General features: G+C 35.0%; 1 protein-coding gene across 1 annotated transcript in view; it reads left to right on the top strand.

Moving 5' to 3' along the window:
* The window catches only part of SEMA3C (semaphorin 3C), a 174,644-nt gene that overhangs the window by 112,508 nt on the left and 49,896 nt on the right, over positions 1 to 12,240 (top strand). Inside the window, exons 10-12 of the mRNA XM_004739617.3 lie at positions 451 to 520; positions 2,628 to 2,772; positions 11,339 to 11,561. Of these exons, the coding sequence (XP_004739674.2) occupies positions 451 to 520; positions 2,628 to 2,772; positions 11,339 to 11,561 (438 nt within the window). The remainder of the gene's footprint in view (positions 1 to 450; positions 521 to 2,627; positions 2,773 to 11,338; positions 11,562 to 12,240) is intronic.

The following is a 12,240-nucleotide window of genomic DNA, read 5'->3' as shown; positions in this document are numbered from 1 at the left end:
CCCACTTGCACTCTCTCTCTAAAATAAATAAATAAATCTTTAAAAGAGAGAGAAAATGCAGAAAAAAGAAGATAATATTTCTATATTTCTGCTAACCAGAGACACTCACTGGTGATCTTATTGTATCGTGGTGTATAGGTTTACGGTTTACATGGTTCCAGTCTATATTATATACCACTGTGCCTTGTCCATTTAATATTACTTCATTAGCATGGTTTCCATAAATTTGCAGTTTTTATAAACCACTTTGTGTTTGTATAATATTTTATTTAATTTACTCTATTATGTGCCTGTCATTGAGTTCGTTTAGTCATTTCCAGATTATAATGATGCTGCCGGAATACCTATCTCAATAATACTTTTCATAGTTGATATTATTTTCTTAGGGTAAAATTTTAAAATACATTTAATATTTGGGAACTTTAAAAGAGTGATGTTTTCCTTTTATAGAGGATGTGTTTCTACTCGAAACTGATAATCCAAGGACAACACTAGTGTATGGCATTTTTACAACATCAAGGTAATTATTAAACAATTACAGCTTATGGATTAAACAATAAACTTTATTGAGTAATAGTAATTATTACAAAATATTCTTTTCAAATTTTAATTTTATATAACATTCAGGATGTAATCATCCTGTTTTACTACTTTTGCTTGATTACCAAAATATGTTTAAGCTGAACTAACACTTTCAAAATAGGTTTGAACAGTGTTTATGATGACTATATGCTATTTTTCTCAAAGAAAGGAAAACATGAATGATAATGCAGGAAGTATGTAAGCTATTTTGTTTTAAGGAAGTAAGTGGAAGACTAATGTTTCACCTAAAACTTTTGGTATTTCTATTAAAATAAATTTTACTTCTGGAGCAATCTAAAATGATGACTATTCAGAAACTAATAAAATACTGCACTAATTTTCATGTTCCATATGACGGATGGTATTTCCTATATTTGGAGATAGGTTTAATGTTTAATGTTTAATGTTTTGTAACTTCTCAATTGTCATATGTCATATGTTTCCAGACAATTGCCATTTTCTCACCTTTCCTAGAGATGCCTCTGTTTACTCATTTTACACTGGAATGTTACTCAGAATGCAGCACAGTACTCCAGCTGTGACATGGCCAATGCAGAATACAATGGGTCCCTTTTATGAGACCATCAATTATAAAGCAGAAACTTAAAGATTTTAGCATTCTCTTCCAGTGGGGCAAGCACAGCATAATTGTAAACTGTAATGGGCCCTTCAAAGTAACAGAAAATCACAGAAATATTGATTATAAATCATACTTACACTTGCCCTATGAAACTTGTAAAAAGTTGTTTTTCAGGATGGGCAGTTTAACTCCTGCTCTAACAGAGAAAGTAGTCTTGACTTAATCCACAAGGAATTGAACAAAGTGAAAAGAACCAAATTCTTTTTTTTTTTTTTTTTTTTAAGATTTTATTTATTTATTTGACAGACAGAGATCACAAGGAAGCAGAGAGGCAGGCAGAGAGAGAGGAGGAAGCAGGCTCCCCATGGAGCAGAGAGCCTGACATTGGGCTCGATCCCAGGACTCTGGGATCATGACCTGAGCTGAAGGCAGAGGCTTTAACCCGCTGAGCCATGCAGGTGCCCCAAGAACCAAATTCCTAAGAAGAAAATGTTGTCCCCAAAAAAATAGGAGGAAGCAGGCTCCCCATGGAGCAGAGAGCCTGACATTGGGCTCGATCCCAGGACTCTGGGATCATGACCTGAGCTGAAGGCAGAGGCTTTAACCCGCTGAGCCACGCAGGTGCCCCAAGAACCAAATTCCTAAGAAGAAAATGTTGTCCCCAAAAAATATTTCTACAGTGTTTGTTTTTTCCTAGTAGCTTTTTGAAAAATTCAAAATTGTCATTTCTGACAATGATTATCTTGTTTTTTCCAATGGGCATCTAAGTTTTCCATTAAGCATCTGATTTAGGAGATATATATAAGTCACAATGTTTATTTCAGCCAATCTGCCTTAGTAACAACAGAAATAGTCTTTAGTAAGGATCCAAACAAATTCTATGAGATTTTATTGACAAAGTTAATGTAATGAATCTCTTTCAGAATCTATCGTTTTCTTCTGTTACTAACAGGGAAAATACAGAGACTATGACAACAGACTTTTCTAGCTACTCTTTAGGATACATGTAGGAACATTCTCACATTAAAATAATCTTAAGGCAAAGAGATACCATTTTCCCTTAATGAGATTTATTTCTCTGAGTTAAATTATGATAGATTGTATTGATGGTGACTTAGAATTGAAACTCATACTTTTTAATAAATCTTCAGTTTATTTTTTCTTATTAAGATAACTAGTTAGAAATTTCTTTGACTTGTCCTATATTTTGGGGACATTGGTGACTCTTTTATAACTTATTACTGCCTACTACCTCCATGGATGAATTAAATGTTTTGATGTTTTATGTGTCAATGGCTTATTTCAAAATAATAGAAGTTTTTTAGCTTTATAGTGTGTATTGTAGCTTTCAAGTTTTCTATAATGAATTATATCAACTTTTATCGTAAACTTTATCTGTTTTTTAAAATTGTATTTAAAAGTTAAAAAAATAAGAAAATAGATTTCTTTCTGTTTGTTTTTTTAGCTCGGTTTTTAAAGGATCAGCAGTGTGTGTGTATCATTTATCTGATATACAGACTGTGTTTAATGGGCCCTTTGCCCATAAAGAAGGGCCAAATCATCAGCTGATTTCCTACCAGGGTAGAATTCCATATCCTCGCCCTGGAACTGTAAGTATCCAGGAATGTTTCTTTGTTATTTTGGTTTTTAGAAAATATATTTAACAAGATATGAATATCATGTTCATGTTTATTAAATACAGCCATAGACCAACTGATACACTCACTATAATTTTTCACGTCACTTGGGACTTTACAAATATAGCACCCTCTATAATTTTTTTCTATGTACTATTACTAATAAAATCTCTTTTAGACTTAAAGACAACTGGATATATGAAACAGGACAGAGATATTTCCTAATTTTATTCGCATAAAAGCCATAGCTTGGAAAGTGTTAACATTTTGGTGTCAGCCTGAAAGAATTTGAATGGTAGTTGCTTTTAGCACCTCTTCCTGATATTAATGAATCTTACCTATTTTAATAAAGGAATAACCATATAAGAATTAATTTAGAGATAAAATATATGTGGATCTTTGAATTTTAAGGGATATATGAAAAATTATATGCTGTGTATTTCTCAAAGAAAGAAAATAGTATGTGTAAATAAACACAATGAAAGTGATGTTATAGTTCAATAAAATATTTATGAACTATAAAGTTCTGAGGTATATGGTATATTAGCAATATTAAGAAGTACATTGAAAGCTAACGTTTCTAGCTGAAGTTATAGACGGTACACTCACAGATTGGAATTGAACTTTTCCTAGGACAACAATGATCATAGTCCTACTATTTGTTTTACATTTGGCCCCTTGTAATGCTTTATTGAATTCTAGAATATTGATTAGTTTTTATCTCTATAAAATGTCATAGTGTACACTGAAAAGAGACAATCAAGAGGAATATAATTTTTTTGTATTTTTGCATTTCATAGAATATGGTTATATTTATAAACTGGAGTGGATATGAGTAAAAAAGAATGTTTTCATGGAAAATAATTAAAAGATAATTGTTAAAATATTATTTTCCTAAAATCTTTCTCCTTTTTACTTGAATATGAAATTTCCTCCACCAAAATTCTTTCAGATATATTCATCCCACATAATTTTTACCAATTGTTGATTCACTTTATTTTATGTGTTATTATTAGAGTTTATTTGCAATGTATTATTCAGTCCCTTATTTTTTTCATCGTCTTAAATTATACTGCTGTCACATTTCTTTTAAAAAATAGGAAAAATAGTTTGCTAAGCCTTTAAACCTAATTTATTCAAAAATAAAAGAGGTCACATTTGGTTCCCTGGCTAAGAAGCTCAAAGATTAATCATTGATAGATCTTTTACAGGAACAATTAACTTTTAATTAACTGGAAAGATTATCATCCTTGCTCTGTAGCTGTGAAAGAATTAAATTTTAAAACGCCACACTTAATCATGGCTGGGGACAAAGTCCTATTATACAATTCACGGTCTCCTTCTACATTATCTCTTTTTCAATGCTCATAGCTCAAGAGAAAGTGAAAAAAATAATTATTTGGTGTAACACAAGGAAGATATCAATAGATATACTGATCTTAGGGTACCTCAAGTTGGGATGTGTTGAATAAGAAGCAGAGATTACATAAGAGGAGGCAAAGGGAAGGGGAAGGCAAACCACTTCCGAATCCCATTACAACTCACGGCTCTTTATTTCATTCAGTGTATCTCCGGCACTCTCAGGTGACTCACTGATAATCTGTTCAAACTAAATCTTCTTCTTGAGAATTATTTACTGTTTGAAGTTGACCAAGTCATTGCTTCATCTTAATACAGAAAATTAATGATTGTGATTGTATATGCTTTCATGAATTGTTCTTTTTAACAACATACATATACAGGAACAGCTGGGTTTGTAAACCCAACAAAATTCTGTTTTCCCCCAAGTATTACCTTAAGGTAAATTTCCCAGATGAATAAAAACAGATAAATGAGAGCCCAGGCTCATTGGTTCAGGTTTGAGGCCTCAGAGCCTCAGTGAATATATGTGGGAGCTAGTTTATACCCAATTTACAAGAGCGAATTGTATGTGCCTCATCTCAAGTAAGGATTCACAGTACTAACTTGAGATCAGCATGGTGAGAATAGTTACAGTCTGGAAACTGACAAGTATTACAATTCAGGGAATTTTTTTTTCCTGAAGAAAAGCTACTCCTGTTCCTACCCCTCATCAAGACTCTTCATCAAAATGACAGTTCAAAAAGACTCTCAGGAATCATACTGAGAAAACCACTCACGTCAAATAGCAATTATTCTACATAAAATGTGGGAATAGATAAAAACCCTTTTAGTATAACAAAATAAACTAATGTTGAATTAGAAAATGCTGCTAACAGTCCCACTTTTCACGATTTCCAAGCTCCTAAGAATAAGCTTTTTTTTTTTTTTCTGTTGTAAAGTAGTGTGGTATAAGCCAGGGCTTAGTAACAAACATCTGGAGCTGACACTGTGAAAAAAAAGGGAGTAGTCAGGCCTTGAGACATATTTCTATAATGTGGTTTCTTACATCTGGTGCTGAGACCAGAGCAGCTCCCTTAAATAAAAAAAAATTGTCAGATGAGTGATCCTTAGGGAGGGAAACAGGCAGGGTGGAGGAAGACCTCTGGAACTCCTTCTGGAAAGCATACCTCCCAGAAGATCTGGTCCCTCCACCCTTCCCTGAGCAACACACAAGGAAGTCTCAGCTGTCTGACTCACAGTGGCCAGCGTCTATCTTTTTCCTAGGCTTCCAGGGTTTCGTATCCCACTGATGTAGCAGGAAGACCTACAGCCAAGTGACCCAGAGCATTCCCTCTTCTTTAGGGCTAAAAATGTGACTTCTGAAGTCCTCCCATGAAGCATCAACTGTGATTACTCTACTTTATTTCCCTATGCACTCGTCCAGTTGCTGGGTCAATCTCATAAATCCATGACTGGATTCTTAACGAAATGACAGGGGCAGGGATTGTCTACCCTCATTCAAGTGTTCCCTGTAGGTGATTCTTTTAAAGCCAGGTTGATGGCAATGTTAGCAAACTGCCCCAACTAGCAAACCCAAGTCATTGGGAAGAAGCCTGCCAATTGTGTCATAATGTTTTTCCATAAGTAATTCAAGTTTGTGGAAGAAACAAGACACCTTTGGTATGTTGCAAAGGGCGGCCAAAGACTGCATATTCTCTCTGTGGCTGAGCTAACACATGACATTATTCTGTTGCAACGTGTATAAAGCTTCCATAGAAAATTATTTTTGCTTATACACTTCTGTTTAAAGCAGAACCTAATAGAAGTGTTCTGTTTTAATGTCTATTTATAAGTGGACTAGAACCATTTGCATTCATCGTTGTGCCTGGTACCTGGTACAGCAAAAGAACATGGAAAATCTGTGACCCACTTAGTGAGTGATGGCCAGAAAAAGAATTTTATTGCTGACACTTTTGTTGATTCTGTGTATCTTTTGGAGATTCTTACACTAGAAATATTTCTAGTCTTCACAGATGTTTAAAACATTGTTAGGGAAGTTTACAATAAAATTAAGTACATAAAGGGTATAGACCTGAAAAATGCAATATATGTTGTTTCATATCATTATTCAAGACCCATGAATAAAGTAGACAATAAATACTATTGAAGTTTAGGGGAGAGAGAGACTGTCGTGGGACAGCCTTGTGTAGAGAAGGCATATAAAAATAGGAAACCGAGCTTGCCCCAAAGGCAGTCAGATTTGGATAACTTTGGTGGGGAAAGAATAATATTCCAGAAAGGCTACAGCTTATATTATAAGGCAAAGATAGAAATTAATAAGTGAGTTCTAGAAGCTCTGCCTGAACTAGCAGGACTGGAATAGAGCACTCCTGTCAGCAATGGTGGATAAATGGAGGTAAAATGAGGATCAACTGGTATCTAAGTACAACTCCTCAGCTATGTAAATCTTTGGGCTTTAAATAAAGGGCCTAGATTATCAAAGGGCCTAGATTATCAAGCATAAGCTCAGTTTCTCTGAGAATACAAGTTCCAAAGACCAGTGCCAGAAACTACCACAGATTCTGGAATGTTTTATTTATGTTCTTAAATTTATTCATACACCACTCAGCTTGCAAGTGTTTAGGTCAAGCTCCCCTTGACCATGCCCGTCACTCCTTCTCTGAGTAGTTTTGCTTTTATTTTCTGGAGTCTTTAACCTCAGTTCCTACCTCTTTCTTCCACTTTGTGCTCTGTGATCCAGCAATGTCCCAGAAATTATAGTTTCCTAAATATTCCAATTTTTTTTTCTATCTCTAAACCTTTTCACCAACCCTGAGAGCCTTAAGTTCTCTTCTAAGAGTCTGAATTCATTTAAAAAATATTGGATCTTATGCATATATGGTAATTGATATGAACCAAGATTGTTATTTATCTTATATTTTTATAATTTATTATTTTATAAATTATGTGTCTTATATTTGTCTGAATTTATTATTATATACCTTGATATTTTACTTTGAATATGCCCATCTTCCTTACTAGAATACTTATGCCTAGAAGATAATGGTGACTTCTTCTTATGTCCCCCACTGGGCACATCAAAATGCTTTTTGAATAAAAAGTATCCAAAGAATAGCTATGTGAATTAATAAATGAATATATTAACATTTTTCTAAAGATTTTTAATTTTTTAATATATTTGACAGAGATCACAAATAGGCAGAGAGGCGGGCAGAGAGAGAGGGGGGAAACAGGCTCCCCGCCGAGCAGAGACCCCGAATGTGGGGCTCGATCCCAGGACCCTGGGATCATGACCTGAGCCAAAGGCAGAGCCTTTAACCCACTGAGCCACCCAGGTTCTCCTGACTACATTAATATTGGAAACCAGGACCATATATGTGAGATTTAGGAGCATCAGAGGATGGCAAATGTCAAGGATACCTAAAAATAGGAAAGAAATTTGGTTGAGGGCAACAATTGCTGATACTTCCTTAACATGACATTGTTATTGTTCCTAGCATTTCACCCAACACTTTAGTAATCAAAACACTTAAAATGTCTTTACTCAAAAAAGGAGTCTTATCACTGCTTGATAAACAGAAAACTAGAACTGGAAAAAAACATCTTAAAGGAGAAGGTTAACCCGAACTACTTAATGACTATTTGTAGAGCTCAGTCAACCTTCTGAAGAATGAGACACCAGCCTCATTCATGGACAGAGGCTTTATTTTATGGCAGTATGTGGATATTGTATTATCTTGAGATTTCAGTACACATGCTTTCACATATCACAAGGAGACGGATAAGTTAATTGCATCTTATTTATTCTTGGTAACGTTACACTGAACAAATTCACAAGTCCAGATAGAGACTCTCCAAACAGTAATCCATTTTTGTTCTTGTCACCATCATTGTCACCCATCCTGTGTCTTATCTGCAAAGTTTATGCCACGAATCAATGGAAAAAATTAATTATTGTCAAAAAGGCTTCTTTTGTATTTTTGAAAATACTCCTGCCAGGAAACACTGATTTCTAAGCAAGAAGTTCATATAACAAAAGTCCCAAATGGGGGACATTTGAATGAATATAAAGTAACTGATTTGAGTTAATTTGTGTGGGTTACCTATTTAATAAGTTCACTTTTGAGCACATGAGACATAATTTTTAACCGAATTTAAATTAACTAATACCCAGAAACTAACACACTTACAATTTAATAAACTTATCACACATGAAAATAAATGCTAACTGGAAATTATATAAATTGCCTAGTCATATATGCTAACTTTGGATCTTTCTGGAACTTACAAATGAGAATGTTTGCAAATATTTAAGGAGACATCTCAGCTTAGCAAACCATAATTAGTGGTGTTTTATGAGGAACTGGATTGCCCATGCGTTTGTTCTTTCCATTTTTTCATTCAGTGAGCAATGCATTTCCCTTTTTCCACTTTGTGTGAGGAATGAGGATAGAGAACACCCATAATTCTACACTTTGCAGAAGTATGGAACACATCCATCATTTTAGAATACCCTCAGATGAAATTCTTTGTCCCTCTTTGGGTTTTTTTGTGGGCAATTTATAAACATGTATATTTAAATATAATGCTTTTTCCTAAAAGAAAAACATATGAGCCCCAGATGAAAGTCACTTGATGGGATAATGAATCAGAGGCTTACTTTTATTACTTGTCTCATTTTCTCTCCTCAGTGAAGTCATTTAATTGCTCCCTGTGCCTTTCTATAAAAAAAAAGCACTGTATTTACTGGTCCTGTAAAAAGTCCTAGTAATGTTAACTGGTCAAAGTGAGTCTAAAAATTGCATTCAGTATAATACAGTCTAAGTGAAAGAGGCAGCATTTGTAATTTGCTAAGAGTTATTTGCAAACACGGGTCTGCCCAACGATACTGGTCCAGAGGCACTAACATTGTGGGTTAGCTATTGAAAGGATTTAACCTAGAGGTTGCCATCTTTTTGGGGTCCCTAAAGTTGTTTTTCTTTTTTTTTTTACATTGAGTTAGCATTATAATTTTGGCAGATTTCGCATAAAGCTCCACATTTCTATCTTCTGTTGAAATCTCGCCACATTAGGCTAATATTCTTGCACAGAAGCAATCACCTAGAAATGAGTGTTCATTGCCAGTTTTAAATAATACACAACTTTCCAGTTTGTTACGTCCCTATTACATCCTACGGTTTGCCCAGATGCTGTACCCATTGCTGTTGATCAGAAAGTTTGCTTTGTTCCCTTCCTTTAGTTTCTACCTCTTTTAAGAGAATAAATAAAAATTAGAACAGAAGTGCTTTTCTTTCAAGAAAATATGACAAAGCATTTTTGCTTTTGAAAGTGGAAATATTGTCAGGTATTTAATAGGGTTACACAAATAATGTGTATATGTGTTAAAGATTATACCTAACAGTTTCACTTGTATAACTTAGCACTTGGATCCTATTCATGGATAAGTTTGAGTTCTAAGCTTCAGCAGCTCCTAGCCTACCGCTGAGCTTGGCCTCGGATGCCCTATAAATGGAATCTTCTCCCCAGAAGCCCTTGTCATGCCTTCTTTCCAGAACTGCTGAAGTTGTCCAGCATTCCTTTTTCAGATCTTGTTATTGCTTTCTAGCTGCCTCTTTGAACTCAATGTTCTGAATCTTGCCTCTCCTGGCAGAATTGAGGCTCTTGTTTCATACATCCCCTGTACCAAAATTGAATGCCAGATAGAACAGAGTAATTCACTCATTAATTACTCTTTGTTGAATATCTACTATTTGTCAGCTTTGGTATAGGTCTAAGAGTGAAACAGTGAACAAAATATATACCCAGTTAAGGTCAACACGAAGCTTACATTCTAGAGGGAGAAACAGACAAAAAACAGACAAGCAACGAATCATAATATAGAGTTAGGTAAATAGAGCTGTGAAGAAGAATAAAGCAGGTTAAGGCGATAGAGAGTGGAGATGGAGATGGGGTATATTATATGTGTCACCACCTTTAAAGAAGTAACTTTTGAACTGAGAGCTAAAGGAGGTAACAGGGAAAACCATGGAACTGTCTGGATAAGCGTATTTCAAATGGGGCAAGTGCCAAGGTCCTGGAGGGGGAGCAGTGAGAACTATTCTGGTAATGATAGAGGCAGACCAGAAATACAAGGGTTTCTAGTTCATGCTAAGCTGTTAAAATTTTATTCTAAGAGTAATAGAAGTCACAGGAGTCTTTTCTAGAAGGAAACTATCAGGTCTCATTTACCACACCCAATCCATGCCCAAACTTTGGAGATCCCTCTTCTGGGAGGAGGGAATCAGGTGGAATAAAACTCTTGCACATTAGAGTTCTGACTGAATTTGATAATGATGATGTATTTTAGCCAGTAATAGCATTAGATTATATCCACAAGATTTTTTTTTTCTTTTTTCCCTAGTAACACTGCCAGCGGCACAGAATAAGAACAGAAAAGTGATGCGTGGAAAGGCTAAATGGCATCCACTGCTCTCTGAAAACAAATGGAATTAGGATCAGTGGGCTTAGCCTTGCTCTAGTGGTCAAACTGTGTATCTTTTTAAATAATTTTCTGTAGATAGTTGCATAGTCATGCTGCTTTCTCCTCAACAGATAGCAAATACAGATGGTCCCCACTAAGGATAGTTCTTTTGGTGTTTCTGACTTTTTGATGGTGCAAAAGCAATACACACCCAGCAGAAGCTGTTCTTTGAGTACTTAATCTTGATCTTTTCCGAGGCTGGTGATTTGTGACTTGATCCTCTCTCCTGATGCTGGGTTGGGCAGTGAACTTCAGCTCCCAGACATCCACAAAGGTCAACAAGCCATACACTTACCACCATTCTGTTTTTCACTGTTAATACAGTATCCAATAAATTATTCAACACTTTATTGTAAAATAGGCTTTGTGTTACAGGATTTTTGTCTAATTGCAGGCTAATGTAAGTGTTCTGAGCATGTTTAAGGTGGGCTCAGCTAAGCGATGATGTTTGATAGCTTAAGTGTATCAAATGCATTTTATAAACTTACAACATTTGCAATTTATGATGACTTTATCAGGATTTAAACCCATCATAAGTTGAGGAGGATCTGTATTTACAACAACTTAAGCTTCTAAGTATGTTGAAAAGTAGAGGCCTTTGGTTATCACTAAAATAAAGTAACTCTTTACTATTTCTCTTTTAAAATATTTTATTAGTGTCCAGGAGGAGCATTTACACCCAATATGCGGACCACTAAGGAATTCCCAGATGATGTTGTCACTTTTATCCGGAACCATCCTCTCATGTACAATTCTGTCTACCCAATCCACAGAAGGCCTTTGATTGTTCGTATAGGCACTGACTACAAATACACCAAGATAGCTGTGGATCGAGTGAATGCTGCTGATGGTAGATACCATGTCCTGTTTCTCGGCACAGGTAATTATTTGAGCTCAAACTATACTCTAATGTGTAACAGAAGAGCATAAGAGGTAAGGACTATAATATTGGAACCAGAGACTTCAGTGTTGATGTCTGTTGGGCCCTCACGGAGATATTTAATTTCTCTGTGCCTGTTACCACAGCTGTAAAATGGAGTTAATGAAATACATTATTTCATAGGGTTATTGTGAGGAACAAATATTGAAGGAATTGTGAGGAATTAATATATGAAATCACCTGGAACAGTCCCTGGCACATATTATAGTGAAATACAATGATTATGAGCCAAATGAAAGGATGGGAACAAATTTTAAGCATGGGTAGTGTTTCTCTCAACTGAAGCAAATTCTGCAACTTTTTAATAAATACATGGAACCATTGTCCAGTGATAATGATAATGATAGATAGTTCTAGGTAACATTTAAAAGTAAATTTAATTTTAAAAAAAGACAGCTTTTTAAGAAATATTTATGTTAGTATTTTAATACACTCACAATTGTAGTTTGCCAATTTAATAGACAAGTTGGGTGAAAAATACTCTTGTTTAGAGATCTACATGAATCTAGAAAGGCTGACTTTATAGCAGTGGTTCTTAAAATGTGTTCCCCAGACTAACAAAATCAATGTTACTCAAAAAGTTGTTAGCAATGCAAAGTTTAGGGGTCCAATCCAGGAA

This window comes from Mustela putorius, unplaced genomic scaffold, assembly GCF_011764305.1.
Source record: "Mustela putorius furo isolate JIRA1106 unplaced genomic scaffold, ASM1176430v1.1 tig00003845_pilon_pilon_pilon, whole genome shotgun sequence".
Lineage (NCBI taxonomy): Eukaryota > Metazoa > Chordata > Mammalia > Carnivora > Mustelidae > Mustela > Mustela putorius.
Note: the sequence above shows the minus strand (reverse complement) of the source record. Positions and strands in the feature narration are given on the sequence as shown.